Consider the following 19,448-nt stretch of genomic DNA (forward strand, 5'->3'; position numbering starts at 1 on the left):
ACTAGGGAAACATCCAGGAGGGCTGCTTGCCTGAGGCTGGAAACCTTTGGGGAGAACCAAGAGGCTCCCCAGCTGGGGAGGGACTGCGCATCAAGGAAGACAAGAATGTGGAAAACATGCTCCGTGAAATAAGTCAGACCCGAGGACACAAATATTGGGCCATCCCATGTGCACAGAGTCTAGACCAGGCACATTCACAGCAGATAGAGTGGAGGTTATGGGGGCTGGGGAGCAGGTGTGAGCAGTTAGTGTTTCACAGGCACATAGTTTCTGTTCGGGATGATGACAAAGTTCGGAGAAGAGTTGTGGTGGGTGCCCAGCAGTGGGAATGTCCTCAATGCCACTCAGCTGCACCTTGAAAGATGGTTAAAATGGTCAATCTTATGTGATGTGTATTTTACTCCAAGGAAAACTAACACACATTAAAAACCGAAAAAGAAAGGAAAGGAGGAGAAGGAAAGCATTGTTGCTTTATCTCAAAGAGAAGACTTAAAAATCACAAGAGCTTTGCAAGAGGACCTGAGTGAGGGCTACAGCTTTCAAAGGAAACATCTTTCAAAAAGAGCTGCTTGTCCTATTAAAGTGTGAGTCAAAGGCCTGGATCAGGCTTGCTGGGCTAATGAGTACTAAGACATAGCAAAACCACAGGTTGGGACCGGGGCTCAGCTAGTCTGGAAGTTGTGTTCCCAAAGGAAGCACTGAACAAATTTTAAAAGCTGGGCTGAATTAAACAGAAACCTCTCCAGGAGGGGGATCTGAAGCAGGGTTAGGAGAAAAGGCACAAGAAATCACGCCGAGAGCACTTAATGGGGTGGTACAGGTAAAGACTGGAGGACACCTGTATCCCAGCGGAAGGGTCCTCTGGCCTGAAGGGGAGTGGGTGACCCTGAAGGCCCACCTCCCCTGCACGGCACCCACAGGTGCTCAGCCTCTGCATGCTGCATCAGCACCACCTGGTGATGTGCATGACCCAGGTGTGGTCACTGCAGCCTGTGGTGATGACTTGGGACACCCTGTGTCTGTCCATGCAACCCAACATGGGGGGTGGGGATCCGAGTAGCGGAAGGGCATTCCACTGCAAATCTTCGGATGCCGGCAAAAAAAACCGCACTTGGTAATCAAGTGCTTTCCCTTCTGTGATTAATAAGAAATCTAAGAAAACATTTACAATCAGGGGAAATGATTTCCTTTCTCTACCTAGTGTTGCCTTTCATACTGTTTCATGAGTTTCTCTGAAATAAATACCAAAGGAGTATATGCATGGAAAAGACCTGCTAATTTTCACTGCGCCAGGGTATCAATAAAATGATGGACAGAAAAAAAAAAGTCACCTGGCTTCCTCCTTGCCCACAGCCTCTGCTGCAGCAGGAGGTGGCTCGGTGCGTTGAAGCAAAGCCTGTTTTCATTTCTCTCCCGAGGGCCATCCATCATACTTCTAATGTGGGTCCCCAGACTTCTCTACCTCGGTTGGCAATAAATTCCTTCTTTGTGAGAAAGGGAAACAACACTGGGAGATTTATTTCTGGTCCTGAGGATATATTTCTTCTCCAATGGAAACAGTTAATATAAAAAAAAAGTAAATCTGCACCTAAATACCTAAATGCTCAGCATCTCAAACATTTACAGACAGTGATGGGCTAAGTATTAGTTACACTAATATTCTCTATGAAATGCCATCAGATCTGTTTCCCACATAGGTTCCCTCTTATAGAAAATTAGGTGATGACTCCTGGTTTTTACGAGGACAAGGGCACCCTCCTTCCAGGACTCCTCAAGATGGGCTTCTTGGCAGAGTGAAGCAAATGAGGAAGCCATCCAGCTCTGGCTTCCTGTTGGCATCAGTTTCACCTGAATCTCCACATATTTCAGAAGGATCGGCACGCTCTACAGCCTAAGAGCAGGACAGATGCCAAAGAAACATGTGAGGTCCGCTTCAGCTAGCCTCTTCACTACTTCTTAAAACAAAAATCTGCCCTCAATTGAGTTCCAGATGTCTCATGTCTCCCCTCCCCACCTCGCCCCCGACTCTCGCAAACTCTTACCCATCTTCTGGAATTTCAGCACAGCCAGCCCTGCCCTCCCGCCTTGCCACCACTCCATACATCTCTGGCACTGGCTCCGAGAACTCACCATGAACTCTCAGAGGCAGGTAACAGGCTTTTGGGTTACCGAGCATCTAGCAATGTACCAGGCACACATTTATGCTCAATGGATCTTTTTATGCCAAATGAAAGCTATTTGGCAAAAAACTAAGTCTCTATTATTTATTATATATGGTCTACCTCCTTGACTTGATCTTCTGCTTCTGGAAGGCAAGGACTGTACATGATACTCAGTAGTTCCAACAACCAGCAAAACATCCAAAATACGAAGTATCTTCATGGCTTATGGTTGATGGAGATTAATGTTAGAATAATAAGGACGCATCGCAACGTGATATGTGTCTTTAAAATAGACCGGAGCATGATTAGCTACGTGTCTATTTTAAAGGATATACACGTAATGGTAATTGGATACAGTAAGAGAGGCCCAGGTTAAATATTTACAGACCGCCTGGTTCTGTACTAATCAGGATAGTGATGGGAGTGAAAGAAACAAAGACCAGACATTGCTGGGGCGCGTAGTCTCCAGGCAGGATTCCTGGGGCACACAGGCTCTAACACTCCTACAGCTTCCTCAAGGCTTCCTTCCATGTCTTTCCACTGTAATTTTGCCCTTAGTGTAACTTCCCTCCATAACTGTAAACACTCCCCCCCCAGGATCTATGTTAGCAATTACTGTCCAAGCATACGGCCACCGATCTACATCTGAAGAGTCTCAAGACTAAGGTTTTACTTGACAGTAGTAAATAACTTTATCTCAGCAGCAGCTAGCCCTGCAAGGTCGTGGCAGTCTTGCTTCCAAATTCCTGAGAGACTAACGCTCTCCCCCTAAGCCCCAGCAACTAAAGGTCTAGAACCAGCTATTCCTTATAATCTCAGGGAAGATCTTTCTGCCCATGGCTCCTGTCCCCATCCTATAATAATAAAGAGACCTTTCTGCACAAAAAATGTTTCAAAATGCTTTCTGGACCATTTGCTCCTGGCCCCACATCAGTGTATTCGAATAGCAGCTCATTTTCCAGAAGTGGAAATGGAGCCTGTGGAAATTTAATAAAATCGCACAGCTGGAAAAGTGGGAGCTAAGGGTTGAGATGGGGCCTTTTAAACTCCAGAGCAGGCCACCTCTCCCACTGCCCTCTCTGTATCTAGATGGTTCTGTTATCTTTGGTGAGTGCCCCTGCTGACATTCAGTGTCACCTCTATAAGCCAGCAGGTGGGAGGCTGCTGGAAGCCACTGCCCTCTCTCTTTGCACAAGGCATCCTTTGCCTTCGAGAAGCTGCTGGTGTAGCAGCTGGATGTGGAATTTAATAGGCAGTAACCAGTGTCACCGTGGAGCTATGGCCGAGGTTTGAAAATCCCACTGAGTCAGGCATCGGCAGCTACGAAGGCTGTGCTTGGTGGGAGCCCTGACTCACCATGTTGAACACGGCCATGGTCAGAATGATGGCCGTGGTGAGGACGGTGAGGGAGACCGCGGCCAGGGCCGGTCGGCGATGATGCCCGACGACTTCAACAGCCACAGGAGAGAGGCGGATGCCTTCTTGCTGCATTGCTGGGAGGAGACAGAAAAGGAAATGCATGCTGGTTTATGTACTCCCCTGGGTTTCTCTGTGATGTTTAAAACCACCAGACGCATCAGTATTCTTTGCAGAGCAAATAATAGGCTTTGCTCTCCCGTGGGGGACCCATACCAGGTCACAAACCTTATTAAAATTAGGTTGGCATCACTGTTACAAATAAAGAACAAATTAATTACACTTCTGTGATAAATGTAGAACAGTTTGCATGTCCTTTTAGATAGACCTGAAATTATGTTTTAAGAAAAAATTCTCTGGTAAAGGAAAAATATGTCAGTTAATTAAACCACTCTGGGGGATGTGTTGGGTCTCAGATCCCAGTGATGATAAAGCAAAAATTCAGCTGATCCAGGCAGAAAACACATCAACAGGTAGCTCGTCCTAAGAATACAAATGGACCACAGAGCAGATTGATGCCCCAAAGACAACACTTCATTGTTCTGAGGCGTGTGTCCTGGGGGTGGCTTTACCTCATCTCACCCACGAGGGGCTTCTTGCCACTCGGGGAGGCTCTTTTTTCCAAAATTTTAATTGTGTTTAACATAATTTTTAAAAACACATGACACATTTTCTCTCCTTTCCCCTATAACCCCTTTCACTATAGGGGAAAGGAGAGAAAATGAGTGGGAAATATCAGAGAGGGGGACAGAACATGAGAGACACCTAACTCTGGGAAACAAACAAGGGGTAGTGGAAAGGGAGGTGGGCGGGGGGTCGGGGTGACTGGATAACAGGCATTGAGGGGGGCACTTGACGGATGAGCACTGGGGGTTATATTATACGTGCCAATCGAACTCCAATAAAAAAAATATACAAAAAACCCCCACATCACAGAACATTCTCCCTCTTCATTGTTAAGTACGCGGTTCAGTTGTTACCTTCAGTTGTGTTACCTCTATTCACAGGGTTGTGTAGTGTATCTCTGTGACTTCTGGTCTCGCACCATGGGAAAGTCTATACCCATTGAAGAACTCCCCTCCTCCCTTCCCCTTGCCTCTGACAACCACCAACTCGTTCTCTGTCTCTTACTCTGGGTACCTCGTGAATGTGGAGTCACGCAGTATTTGTCTTATTGTGACCGGCTCATCTCACTCAGCATCATCTCCAGATTCATCCATGTTGTCACATGTGACCAGATTTTCTTTTTATAAGGTTGAATAATACTGCATTATGTATAGACCACATTTGATTTAGCCATTCAACCATGGATGGACACTGTGCTGCTTCTGACTTTGGGCCATGGCGAATAACGTGCCAATGCGCGTGGGTGCTAGAGATCTTTGGATCCAAGAAAGGACTGAGGCTTTTGCAGAATGGTGGGCAATGTCCCCTCAGCATTTTCAGTGGGCCAGACTCTGCTCTGTGGGATTTCAGTGGATGAGCTCACCTCATCCTGGGGGCCACCTTTCTGGGGAGGAGCCCCTTTGATATGGACTTGTGTCAAGGTGGTGGGGGAACAGAGACGGGGAGAGTTCTAAGGGGTGGATGACAAACTGCCTGTGCCAGGAGTTACTGTACATATTTACAGATGCTCCTAAGAGGACAAGGGTTACATAAAAGTTCTTTCGGGATTTATATTTTAACCTTCATGTCAAAGGGGTGGCCCGATGGCTACATGTTCTGAAAACACCCCCCAAAAGGTTACGATTTCAAAAGTTTTAAAAGAAGGCCAACATACTGTACCTTTCTGACTCATACTACTTAGTTAATAAAATGGTAAATCTGGTGTGACATCCATAAATCTCAAATAGCAAAGCCTCAACAGCATGAATAAACAGTTTTATTTCTGTAACTCTTTCACATTGTCTCTCTGCTTTAATGGAAGCATTGCGGTATGCTAAACACTGATACAGCAATTAAACTAGTTTTTTTTTAAGATTTTATTTATTTACTTAGAGAGAGTGTGAGCGGGGTTGGGGGGTGGTGCACAGAGGCAAAAGGAGAGAGCAAATCCCGAGGAGACCCCATATTGAGCACAAGCCGGATGTGGGGCTTGATCCCAGCACCCTGAGATCATGACCTGAGGTGAAATCAAGAGATCCTACAACACAGAATGAGAGGTGGTCAGAACAGTAAGAACCAGCCTGTGGCCCAAGATCAAACCCCTACAGCTGAGAGGCTTTCTGCAGGTTAGCTATCCTCCCTGACTTCTGCTTCCTCATCTCTAAGATGGGGTAGTTATACCTGGCTCCTTGGTCTTCTAAGAGGTTAAAAGCTACATCAGGCACCAGGGGCAGACCTTACAATCCTTAGCTCTTTCTTGTTACATTTATGAAGAAAACATCATACTTCTCAGAGACATTTTAGGGACCAAAAGTCTCTCTCTCTCTCTTTTTTTACATTTTATTTACTTATTCATGAGGGACACAGAGAGAGAGGCAGAGACACAGGCAGAGGGAGAAGCAGGCTCCCTGTGGGGAGCCTGATATGGGACTTGATCCCAGGACCTCAGGATCATGCCCTGAGCCAAAGGCAGACGCTCAACCACTGAGCCACCCAGCGCCCCTAAGGACCAAAATCTCTTTGCTCCATATCAATATGAACAAAAAACCCCTCATTTCCCCTCCTTTTCACTACAGGCGAGGCCAGGTGAAGAGAACTGTCATGAAACATGAAAATTGGTAAGCACTGCTGGTGACAAGGACAAGGAAACAGTGGGTGACACAGATGAGCCCCCTGAGCCACGATGCAGGGGTCGGGGGAGACATTCACAGGAGCAGCAGATGCCAACGATGGGGAGCAGAGAAGAAAAGGAGGATCTGATTAAGGAAAAGGAGACCCCTGATTCTACTGCGCTCTGAATAAAAAGTACCGCCTGGATCCTGATGTGATAATTTGGTTCAGTGTATTCTATTTTGGGTGAAGTATTCAAGTAAAGTCTCTGAGGGAAAAATAAGTTTGTCAAAAATTCGCACCATCCTCATGAAAGGTTATAAATAATCCCGTCTCATAGAATATTTTGGCATTTATTGAGCCAAAATCAAGAGTTGGATGCTTAAGTGACTGAGCCACCCAGGCGCCCCAGTGTCCTTTTCAAAAATAAAATCTAGAGAAGTAGAGAGAAGTAGGTGTTTCTATTAAGTGAAGTTAATAACATGAAACACATTAGAAAAGCTATAAATCTAACGAGAAGTAGCAAATTTTTAGTATTAGAAAAACAAAACTCATCTTAAAATCTTGTCTGAAAAAACATTTAAGTTTATCACATAAACACGCATTTTTGTGTATTTGCCTGAAGGAACATCTAGTTTGGCATTTTAATTCCCCAAGGACTGTCTTTTTGAATGGCAGCAACAAGCTGCAGGAATAATTACTTGTAACATTTAGTGCTACAGAGACTGCCATGTGTACTTTGATTCTTTAATTGTACTTGAATTTCTGGCAGAAAGGCTTCTTTATTTCCATCAATCATATTTTACAAAATCAACATGTTTCTTCCATAAGCCCTGAGTGAACTACATTCCTCAGCCATCCATCCACTGTGTGGCACTCACAGCCTGTCCACATTGTGTTATATCTGGCCACAAGGAGAGTTGGTTGAGGATGGTGACCCTATCATACCCATCTTTGTATTCCCAAAGCAGCACAGTGTTGAACAAAGAGCAGGGACTCAACAAATACTTGCTCAACATGTTCTTTATCTTAACCATGGAATCAAAGGGAAATTTCCAGCAGCCAGAAACACAGGTGCTCACTGCTAAAGGGACTGAAGATGTGAGGTTGGCCTAGGAGTGTTCTGGAACTGGATGCAAGCTATAACACCTGGAGGTGGGCTTTTGATGCCCATAGGAGGAAAGAAAATGTTGCCTTGGTCTTGCAAAGGATGGGCAGCTGAGACCAAGATCCCTGAATAAAACCAGAAGCCTCAGGGTGCATATCTCTTTTCAAGTAATTATTTTCATTTACTCTGGTAAAGTTTCAGTATTGGAATGACTGGATCATATGAGCACTGACTAGGGTAGAGAATTGTTGAATCATTATATAGTACACCCAAAATTAATACAACACTGTATGTTAATTATACTTCAACAACAACAACAAAAAAACACAAACAAACAAAACCCCAGAAGCCTCAGGAGACTGTTCCCGCCATGTAGAGTCTAGAAAAACTCCATGCACTAGTTCAGGGAAGTATCAATAAACTTCCAATGATAAATTCTAATTCTAAATACGAGTGATGGGTTTGAAATGTTATATGCTCCATAATGTGAACCTCAAATTGAGGGGTTATTGAGTCAAAGACCAGAGAAAGTCCTTGGAGTTCCTGCTAGCTGATGGAGGACAAATCCCACTGAACATGACCTCAAAATAAAAAAGAAATTATGAACTACATAGGACAACAGGCCATAAGAGGAAGAAACAACAGACACAACAGAAGGTAGAATTAGCACCACAGGATCTTCACATATCATATCAATTTGAAACAGCCTGCAAAATAAGATTAAAATAATCAAAGGTGGATTAGAGTAATAATGAATGAGCATTTAAGAGAAAATAACAGATGTATTTTAAAAACTATCCACAAAGACTCTCAAGGGATGAAAACGAAAATATAGATATTGAAAAACGCAGTAGTTATGCTGAAGAGGGTAGGATGGCTCTGAGGAACTACCTCATAAAACAGCACAGAAAGACAGGGATGAAAAACCACTAAAGGAATCTCGAGTCACAGAAAGGATAATAAAAAGAACCAATACACTTGTAACGAAAGTTTGAGGAAAAAGAAAACAGAAAGACCAGGAAAGAAGCAAAATACATGGAGCCATGGAAGAAACAGCTTTGTGGACCTGGAGCAAAAAACGAGCTCTGTGGCTAATGAGACATCCTGACTCTCAAACGGGAAATGAAAGTAAAGCTGTACCTCAACACCAGAAATCACTGGCCCACGACTAACAAAGAGCAAATCTATAAAACAACCAGAGAGAAGATATATTACCTACCAAGAAACAGCAATTAGACTATAGATTTCTCCTTGATATGTTAATATGGAAAATATGGACTAATGTTTTCACAGTATTAGAAAAATTATCACAAACTCTTTCTCAATAAGGAAAGAACAGGCCAGTTTTTAAATACAAACGCTGAGTACATGATGCACAGGCTCTCACTGAAAGGATTAAAAAAGAAGGAAACAGTCAACAAAACTAAAGGCAACCTATGGAATGAGAGAAGATATTTGAAAATGACATATCAGATACAGGGCTAGTATCCAAGATCTGTAAAGAACTTATCAAAATCAATACCCAAAAAACAATCTAGTCAAGAAGTGGGCAGAAGACATGAACAGACATTTTTCCAAAGAAAACCTATACATGGCCAACAGACACATGAAAAAATGCTCAACATCCCTTGTCATCAGGGAAGTATAAATCAAAACCACAATGAGATACCACTTTACACCAGTCAGAATGGCTAAAATAATAAGACAGGAAACAACAGATGTTGGAGAGGATGTGGAGAAAGCGGAACCCTCTTGCACTGCTGGTGGGAATGTGAACTGGTGGAGCCACTCTTGCTCCAGAGGTTTGGAGGTTTGGAGGTTCCTCGAAGAGTTAAAAATAGAGCTACCCTACGACCCAGCAACTGCACTGCTGGGGATTTACTCCAAAGATAAGGATGTAGTGAAATGCCAGGACACCTGCACCCCAATGTTCACAGCAGCAATATCCACAATAGCCAAATTGTGGAAGGAGCTATGATGTCCTTTGACAGATCAATGGATAGAGAAGATGTGGTCTAGATATACGATGGAATATTACTCAGCCATCAGAAAGGATGCATACCTACCATTTACATTGACATGGATGGAACTAAAGGGTATTATGCCGAGTGAAATAGTCAATCAGAGAAAGACAATTATCATATGGTTTCACTCATACATGGAATATAGGAAATAGTGCAAGGGACCATAAGGGAAATAGGGAAAACTGAATGGGAAGAAATCAGAGAGGGAGACAAACATGAGAGACTCTTAACTCTGGGAAACAAACTGAGGGTAACTGGAGGGGAAGTGGGGGCAGGGAATGGGGTAACTGAGTGATGGGCATTAAGGAGGGCACATGATGTGATGAGCACTGGATGTTATATTTTATGTTGGCAAATTGAATTTAAATAAAGACAAAAATTTATTTTTATTTATTTATTTATTTATTTATTTATTTATTTTTTTTTTTTAAGAAAAAAATTTAAAACAAAGGGTTAGAAAAGGAACAATCCTTTGGGAATGTGGAGATGGAATCCTGGAGGAAGGAATGATATATTCAGGAAGAAAAGTGAGAAATTGAAACAAAAATGATGACAACAATGAAAACAATGAATAACAAGAGCAGTTTAAATTTAGAAAAATTTAACCCAAACTCTTTATCTTTCTGTGCTGTTTTATAGGCTATTTACCCAGCTCTCATCTTACCTTCTTCAGCATAATGACAGATCAAGAATCTGATCATCTTATTTCATCTTTCATACTCAGGAATGGAATGGAAGATGGAACAAGAACATCAGATTTGGAGTACAGTATTCTTCAACAATAAGATGGAGCCATTGATGAGCTCTGTTAGTCTTGTGTACATTACACATTTTAAGTTAATTAGTCAAAAGAAAATACTAGGATGCATAACTTCCAAGTCACTATAGGGAATAAAAGAGAATAAATAAATTCCATGGATCCAAGGGGACACAGAAGAGGAGGAAAAAATATATAGAAGCAATGAAGATACATGCTGGAATAAAAAGCAAAAGCAAAATAAGACTGTCATAGTAATTATAATGCACGTAAGTGTGTTATACTTGACAAGTATACTTGACAGAGACTGTTAGATCAGAGGAAATAACTTGCAACTGGATTTTTTTTTTAACCAGAGACACACCTAAAACCCACATACTGACAAGGAAAAGTCAAATACAAAGAAGGAAAAAAAGAAGTCTGGGAAAGTACGAAACACAAAACGCTGCAGAATTATACTGATATTGGAGAAAATAGACTTCAAGGGAAGAAACTCCTGTAGGGTAGAGAGCTTTTCTATCAGCCAGTGTGTGACCTACACACTATGTCCTTCTACAGGACAGACTTCATCCCTGCTGGGAACAGGGTCACTGGGCTGGCATCACATAATCTCTGCTACACACAACAGGGGGCAAACACACTGAGAAGTCTCTTCTGATGCGTGCTAGCATTTTCATTTGCTGTATCTGGCATCCCTGTTCTAAGAGACACTTTTGGGGGTAGTTTTCTTTGTGGTATTTTGGTTAGAGTCACTCTTGTATTTGTTCCAGAGATGTACATCCACTCAGGTAGTCTAGTATTCAATCTGGCCATAATTCTGTACTTATTATTACTCATATTATAATGACAAGCATTATTAATTTATTGCCCCCTGTAATGAAAACGTAAACTTATTCTCCATTTTAGTTTCTACTTGTATGAACTGGAGTGTTTTGGTCATCAAGTAAAATAATATATTTTCTTATTTGAAGGATTCTCATATATGTGAAAACATTTTGCAAAGTATTATTATGAAAGGTGCTTTCTTACTAGAATATTTTAGAGTCTAAATCCACTTGTAAATTAACTTTCCCCTCCCCATCTTACCAAATGTCCTTTGTTTTTTTTAAGATTTTATTTATTTATTCATGAGAGACATACAGAGAGAGGCAGAGACACAGGCAGAGGGAAAAGCAGGCTCCCTGCAGGGAGCCCGATGTGGGACTCGATCCCAGGATCCCGGGATCACACCCTGAGCCAAAGGCAGATGCTCAACTGCTTAGCCACCCAGGCATCCCTTATCAAATTTCCTTTAAAATGGAGCTGTACTTTCCCCAGAATCCAGTTTTAAATAAATTGGGCCAAAAGTTGAATAATGTTTATCAAAACTAGACCAGAGGGAAATACAAATGTGGCTCTCTGTGAGGTGGTCTTGACTTACCTCTGTGATTTTGACCAGTGGATACTTAGCCGTCACTGCAAGGCAACATCCATGCCAGGTATGCCCACGACCATGAACGTGGTCACCTGCTGGTGACTCTCCACACACAGGCTGGCACCTTCCAATTAGTCATAAGGGTCCTAGGGATTGATTCCAACCTCCTTGCTATACTACAGGGCCGGATGTGTACCATCTGTGAGCACCCGTTTCACTAACTGCAGAAAGGGCATTTCCTCCAAGGGATCTCATGAGATGAGCCACAATACATAAAATGCCTAGCAGAGCAAATCATTTTTGATATAATACGGTTATCTGTAAACTGAGATGAGATTAGACGCAGAGCTATTTGTGGGGATCCTGCCTGTCACAGGCCCTTTGCACGGATTCTGAAGGTTCTTACCCAAGAAAGGGAAACCTTTGCTGGTCTTACAGCACTCAAACTGGTGGTCCTGCTCCAAAGTCTTCACTTCCACCATCAAGAAATCAGATTACAAGTCCTTCTTTATCATGGAGGATCTTTATCATGATCATTCTTTATCGTGGAGGAAAACTTTTCCTCTAAGTGACTGGAGTGGAAATTTGCTGAAGCACGCGGTACCTCCAGAGTTTGGCATCTCTCATCCACAAAATGTGGGGCTGGACAAGGTTATCTCTGGGTTCCCTGTCTGCTCTCAAGTTTTACAAATCTGAAATGCTAACCGGCATCTGCTGTAGATGCAAGTGCCTCATGAAGGCGCTGACACGGCAGTGCCTGTGGAGACCTGACAAGTAGGGACCCAGGAGAGGCCAGGGTGCCAGTGGCCAGGAGCCCAGCAGTGCTGGCAGCAGGGGTTGGTGGCTGGGGCTGAATTCAGAGCCACACATTCAGAAAAAGTCAACCCGGGTGAGAATGAGGGCAAGACATTTTCTGCACAGCAGTGCCAGGAGGCTGCCTTTGGGTGCAACCCAACGTTCCTTCAAGCTTAAGGAGATTAAATATTTATCTTGTATTTCAAGTGCTGGAAGTACTACAATGAACACAACAGGGCTGAAGCGAACTCGCTGGTGATCTTTCCATCTAAAGGATCACAAAAAATAATATAAGATGAGAAGCCCGACCAGCAGGTATGAGGGAAGTTGGTGACAAAGGTGGGCTCTGCCAAATTGGTTTGGGAAGGCCGGGAGGTTATTTCAAACTGAGGAGACAATTCAAAGCACATCAGAATCAAAGAATCAAAGCATGGGTGAGAAGGCATTTCACTGTGGCAAGAAGATGGTCACCCACTCACCAGTGCTTCACACATCTATCTACCTGCAGAACCTGTGCCCACGCCAGGCCACCTGGAGAAGGGAAGATCCCTGTGGCACTCGGGGACGCCTAACTGGCCGGGTGGTGGTGCTGGGGAGGCCGCGGAGGGGCTGCGTGGAGCTGGATGAGTGCACACAGTGGAGGGGAGCCTCACCGAGATGCCTTTAGTCCAGTAGTGCTTCCTTCATGCATGCTTATTTTTTTTTATCTTATTTATTTATTCATTCATGATAGACAGAGAGAGAGAGAGAGAGAGAGAGAGGACGAGAGAGAGAGAGAGGCAGAGACACAGGTAAAGGGAGAAGCAGACTCCATGCCAGGATCCTGATGCGGGACTCGATCCTGGGACTCCAGGACCATGCCCTGGGCCAAAGGCAGGCTCCGAACCGCTGAGCCACCCGGGAATCCCCTGATTTGTTTGTTTGTTTGTTTTTTTAAAGATTTTATTTACTTATTCATGAGAGACACAGAGAGAGGCAGAGACACAGGCAGAGGGAGAAGCAGGCTCCCTGCAGGGAGCCCAATGCAGGACTCAATCCCAGGACCCTGGGATCCTGACCTGAGCTAAAAACAGACGCTCAACCACTGAGCCACCCAGGTGCCCCCACGCATGCTATTACATGCATTCCTGTGGGCAGCATTCTGCTGGATTCACTGGGAGACAAAAGTCAGTGTGGGAAACAATTCTTATCTCAGAAAAAAACTACTCTATGTAGGGGGAAACAACAGTCACACTCACCAGAAAAATTAAAAAAAAAAAAGAGGGGGAGTCAACTAAGTTGTTACATAATCAAGTGCTAAATTATATGGCACAGATCCTAAGTCCCACAGCACTCAACAGAAGCGCCCACTGCAGGGGCTGGTGGGCTTCTGAAAAAAGGTTCTAGAAGGCAAGCAGTTGCAGGACCCACCCACAGAAGTGAAGTAGGCAACAGGCAACAGGCGGCAGAGGTAGTGCTGGGAGCCACTAGTGCAGTGAGGGCGGGAGCGAGGGGCAGAGAGGGGTGCGCTCTGGGCTTCTCATAATAGGAACAGTGGCAACAAGTAAGTTCCCAGACTTTTTATCAGACTGAACAAGTATCTGATTTTTCTACCAAAAGGAAACAGAACAAAACAAAAAAACAACCCTGCATTTCATGATCACTCTTATTTTTTTGCCCATCTTAACGTGTCTCTACTTTTTTATCAAATCCCGCTGTACCAAATGACCAGGTAGTAGCAGATCCTTTTTGTGCAACACAATGGGACAAAAGTCAAGCTCTTGGAAGAAAATGTTAGAGTTATCTTTTCTCTCTCTCTCTCTTTTTAAAGATTTTATTTATTTATTCATGAGAGGTACAGAGAGAGGCAGAGACACAGGCAGAGGGAGAAGCAGGCTCCTTGCGGGGAGCCGGAGAAGTGGTACTCGATCCTGGGACTTCAGGATCATGCCCTGGACAAAGGCAGACGCTCAACCACTGAGCCACCCAGGCATCCCAGGGTTACGTTTTCTCAACCTCTTTTATCAAAGAATGTTACTTGAATTCTTCCTGCAGGGAGTTTAGTACCAGCAATATTACCACAGTGTTGCTTCTGGCATTTACGTTAACATATGGTAATGGAAGGATATGAAGGATATCAATATTTCAGGGATATTAAGTACTCTTTCATAAACTCAGTATTTAATCCAAAGAGAAATGCAAAACATGGTAACACTTCATATAATTGTAGGGTTTCAAGAGGTCAGGGAATGAGCAGTTAGGATGTCAGGATTCTTCTCCATGACCGCTAGGATTATCTGTGACACATGTTCACTTTTGACTGAATTTGGAGGACAGAATAGAAAGCACATTGAAAGCCTTTTTAGACTGGTTGTGCCTTCATTTGTTGGATATTGATGGTTAGAAAAAAGTCCTTACAGAATTGTTTACACAGTACAAAGAACCTCTTATAGGAATGAGAAGAGTTTCTTTTTGAATTTTACCAGTTACCTCTTGACCAAGGATTACAGCTGGCCACTGGTGGGGATGGAGGGAGCCTCATTCACTGATCCTACCAATTCAAGTTCAGAAAGAAAGCTGTCCTTAAGGACACCTGGGTGGCTCAATGGTTGAGCATCTGCCTGTGGCTCAGGGTGTGATCCCGGGATCCCCGGGATTGAGTCCGGCATGGGGTTCCCCGCAGGGAGCCTGCTTCTCCCTCTGCCTGTGTCTCTGCCTCTCTCTCTGTGTCTCTCATGAATAAATAAATAAAATCTTTAAAAAAAGAAAGAAAGACGTCCTCAAGCCTAGTCTTCCTGACCACTTTGGCAAAATCCAGGCTTCTTTTGAGGGGGAGGCAGGCACCAATTCATTCCCAGAACTGAAATTTTGCGCTTTGAGACAACGCAGAGTTACAGACTCCCTTGCATCTGGTGTGTGGGTGTCAGGGTCTTAGGAAGCCCCTGGGAAGGGGAGGAAGCAGGCATCGTGGGTGTGGGATCCTGACGGCCCGGAAGCACCAGAGAATGGGCCTGGGAGAGACGAGGAGTCCTGGCAGGTTGGTGGGATTCTATCCAGGCTGAGAGGAGAGATATTACATAAGACAAAAGCATTCTCTCAAAGGCAGCAAAGTTGCTCTGGAGATTCTCTTTCCAGCTCCCACTTCTCTGTTTCTTTTCGATAGCAACTTAGTGGAAAGAAAAAGTCAGCTTGAAACCTTAAAAATATACTGTTTCCCCCCACCCTGAAGACTGGATTCCTTGGAACAGAAAATGAGAAACGGGGCCCGTTAGACACAATGGTAGAAGCTGCCGTCAGCCGAACAGGACTTGGGTTTCCAGTGGGACCCCACAAAGGATAGCTCCTTTTCTGAAAACCTGAGAAGGGGGCTGCAGAAGTTTTCTGAGGGCCAGGAAAACAGAGTGGAGCCCATGTGTTTTTCCACCTAAGGAACATGTGAACATGGAAAACCAGACTTCTTTGTATATTAAGTATTTTAGAAACTTGACAACCAATTCCCATGGGGCATATTTATACCCTATAGTTTTTCAGGGGATTTTTAAGAAACCTGAGATGCCGTGTGTGCATTCCAGGAAATCTGAAACCACAGTGCCAGTTTTGGAAGAGTTTCCAGTCCAATTTGAAACGTCTAAATTATGATATAGCAAACAAACCCCACATTAATTTGCAAAGGTACACAGCAGAGATGGTATAGAGCATCCGTTGTTGAGAGGCAGAGACATACACTGAAATCTTAATGCTTTTTGGCAAAAAGATTTCAACCCATCAGACTAGACTGTACCTGATGCTTGAGAGCTGGCTCAGGGTGACCTCTCTTGTTTCCACACATCTCCAATGAACAAGATAAAGCACTGACTATCTTTTTGGACTTCCATCTCATTGTTGGCTTCCTTATGATGTTCTCATGGAGTTACTTGCTTTGACTCAAGAATACACTTAGATTTGATTCTTACATCCTGAACTAGCACTTGAACCATAACAGCTTGCAGTGATTGGTTTAAATTAAAACACTCACCAAATGTATTTTTACATTTGCTATTTTCATATGTTCCAAAATTTTATGTCTTGAAAGTGGATATAAAAGACATATTGGTTTAAATTTCAATTCCCTTGTATGTGAAAAGCCTCCTATTATACTAGTGCTTACTGCTATAAATACTCTGAAAAGTCAGAGAGGATACAACGTGATGACAGAAATAAATAAACATGAATATAGGTTTATGGTGTGACATACAACACTTGAAATAATCTTCAAACTAGTGTCTTAGCTGTGCACAATCCGCCTCAGTTGATATTCTGGGCTGCTGACATGAAGGGTGCATGTTGCTTTACCGGGACCTGTAGCTCTTAAAAGGGTAAATCAACAAGCTCCCCTGCATCCAGCAAAAAAACAGTTTTCACTCAAAGAGCACAGTTTTCAAGTAAGTTCCGAATTTGAAGTACCTACCAAAAGCTGTCCAGCAAAGCAGATGAAAAGGATAAAGGCGAGCAGGAGAAATGCAGCTCCAAAGGAGATCCCCAGAATCGATGTTCTATCCGGAAACAAAAAGGAACAGGTTAGTGTGGGGGGTAGTTTCCATTATCCTGGAAAGCCATCAGTAATACTTTGGGCTTAATTAGGACTTAATTTAATGAGGACTTCTTTCCTCATTCAGTTTTTGAGAAATGAAAATGGAGCTAAAACCAACAATACGTCCATAGAACAATGTGTCCACGACTGTGTCTGGTCAACTTGCTGGTTCCCCAAAATTGCCCTACAAGTACCAGGTCATTGTGAAAGCAAAATAATCTTTTCTGGCTCTCCTATGCAACTAGCACTTCAATGCCTGCACGTGGCCCCTTCCCTGCCACTGATGTCCTGGCAGCTGCTGCCCTTGAAGACCTCCTGGCCCTTCCTTACATCTGCTCACTTAGGGAGACACTAAGTCCTTACCCTCCCCAGTACAATCCAGCCAGATTCACCTTCTCTCAGCAATCATGCAGCTAAATGTTTACTGAGGTTCCCTAAAGATTTCAGGGACCATTCTTACCCCAAGCTGATGAACATGCAAACTTCTTCCTATGATCATGTGAAAAATTAAGTTACAATTCTGCTACTGACAGGTTGAAGGTAGATAAGAGCATTTATAAGAATTGTATGCCTCTTTGAGACATCCTTTTTTATTTTTATTTTTTAAATATTTATTTATTTATTTGAGAGAGAGAGCGAGAGAGAGCGAGAATATGAATATGAATCCCAAGCAGATTCCCCACTGAGCACAGAGCCCAATGCAGGGCTCGATCTCACGTCCCTGATACCATGACCCGAGCCGAAATCGAGAAGTGGATGCCTAACCAACGGAACCACTCGGGTGTCTAGAGACATCCTTTAAATCATTAAAAAGTTCAAAGCCTCTTTAAAACCTCATTTAATCCAAGAAGAGAAGTGTTCAGGGGTATTAAAAGAGCCGAACCACAATGAATAATCAAAGCTGAAATTCAAATGAGACATCTAAGGAGACATCAGGTGGTATCTCAGACTGCAAGAGACCCTCCAGTCAATGAGTTTGGCCAGAGATACTGAGGAGACAGAAGGACTGGTACAGAGAACAGAGCATCAACACTCTGAATATCGATGCACAGAAGGCTCAGAAGCAACTCAGAAATGCGTGTGCACAGCTGTGAGCCCACAGGGAAGGAAACAAAGCAGATAACCAGTGAACAGAGCAACCCCCCCACCCCCATTGCCATCATGATGGGAAGGCTCCACTCAGCTCACACTATCAAATACCTCCTCTATTAGGAACAGTCAACAAAAGTTTGACTTCAAAACAAAACCTGAGCCTGACTTGATGACGCCCTGGGCACTGAGCTGTCTCCTAAGGTGATGCACAGTGATTTCAAATACCTGGCCAGATAATGACATCTGTTCACATTTTTTTTAGTAACAGTTAAGTCTGTAATAGAAGGATGTATATACACCAAATATATCTAGTCCCATACAAGGCTGTAATGACAGAGATAAGTAAGATGTACTTGTTTTGAGCTGCTTACAGCGCAGGAGGGGTAAGCACCCTATGTCCTTACATGCCCCCCTCCACCCCTCCAAGAATATCTTGCTTTCAGACAGCACTCCAGTCCTCAGCCCATCCTTGGTCAGAAGCCACCAGTCTCGCATCTCCCCAACACATTATCTGGGAGCCTCCTGCTTAGCCAGGCAGTGTGGTGGGAGGGGAGTGTGAAACAGCACCTCAGAAGAATGGAGGCCCCTTGGCACTCCTGTGACTGAAGAGGGACACAGTAAACTCATCTGCTGAATTTGGGTTTGCCATCTTTCACATCCATCTTTACAGGAGAGGCTCAAATGGGCTTTCTTTGATTCTGTGCTGACCTGGTTCCTTTCTGATTTCAAGGTAATGTCAGCTTCATAAGGCTGAGTTCAGAAACATTACATCTTTTTCTTTGGTCGGAAACTGTTTAAATAACACATAAACGATCTCTTCTAGAAGGTTTGGTAAACGTCAGCTGTAAAACTGTCTGATGATAGTGATGGTGATAATGTTGATGATGATGGTGGTGGTTGACGATGAAGGTGATGATGGTGACGGGTGATGGTGATGACATTAATGGTGTGACCATGATGGTGATCATGATGATGATCCTGGTGATGGCATGATGATACAAGATGGTGATGATAGAAGATAGATTACTTTCTGCCAAGTACTGTTCTAAAGGCTTCATATGTATAAACCACTAAATCATCATAAAAGTCATGGATAGTAGTTACTATCATTACCTCGTTTTACCAAGGAGAAACAGTGGCCCAGAGAAGCTGATATAATTGTCTAAGTCATATCTCTATGAGGTGGTGTGGTCAGGACTTACGCCCTTTCAGTTGTATTCCTGATCCAGATTCTGTTTTTCGGAGTAGACAAATCACATTTCTACCTTGTTTACTGTCTCTATTCCTTCAGTCAATCTTGATAATTTTCCTGGAAAACTGTTTCATTTAGATTTTCAGATGTAAAATATTCTACATAATATTCTTTTTTAATTTCAAAAGTCTCCATTTTTGAAGCATAATTTTCTTGATTTTAAT

The 19,448-nt window shown here is 43.4% G+C and overlaps 1 protein-coding gene across 1 annotated transcript in view; it reads right to left on the minus strand.

The window, feature by feature from the left end:
• Window positions 1–3,538: 3,538 nt before the first annotated feature.
• LOC119878909 (adenylate cyclase type 2-like) overlaps window positions 3,539–19,448 on the minus strand; it is a 48,464-nt gene continuing 32,554 nt past the window's right edge. Inside the window, exons 10-11 of the mRNA XM_038589447.1 lie at window positions 16,818–16,902; window positions 3,539–3,655 (exon numbers count right to left, since the gene is read on the minus strand). Of these exons, the coding sequence (XP_038445375.1) occupies window positions 3,539–3,655; window positions 16,818–16,902 (202 nt within the window). The remainder of the gene's footprint in view (window positions 3,656–16,817; window positions 16,903–19,448) is intronic.

This window comes from Canis lupus, unplaced genomic scaffold, assembly GCF_011100685.1.
Source record: "Canis lupus familiaris isolate Mischka breed German Shepherd unplaced genomic scaffold, alternate assembly UU_Cfam_GSD_1.0 chrUn_S2055H2254, whole genome shotgun sequence".
Classification (NCBI taxonomy): domain Eukaryota; kingdom Metazoa; phylum Chordata; class Mammalia; order Carnivora; family Canidae; genus Canis; species Canis lupus.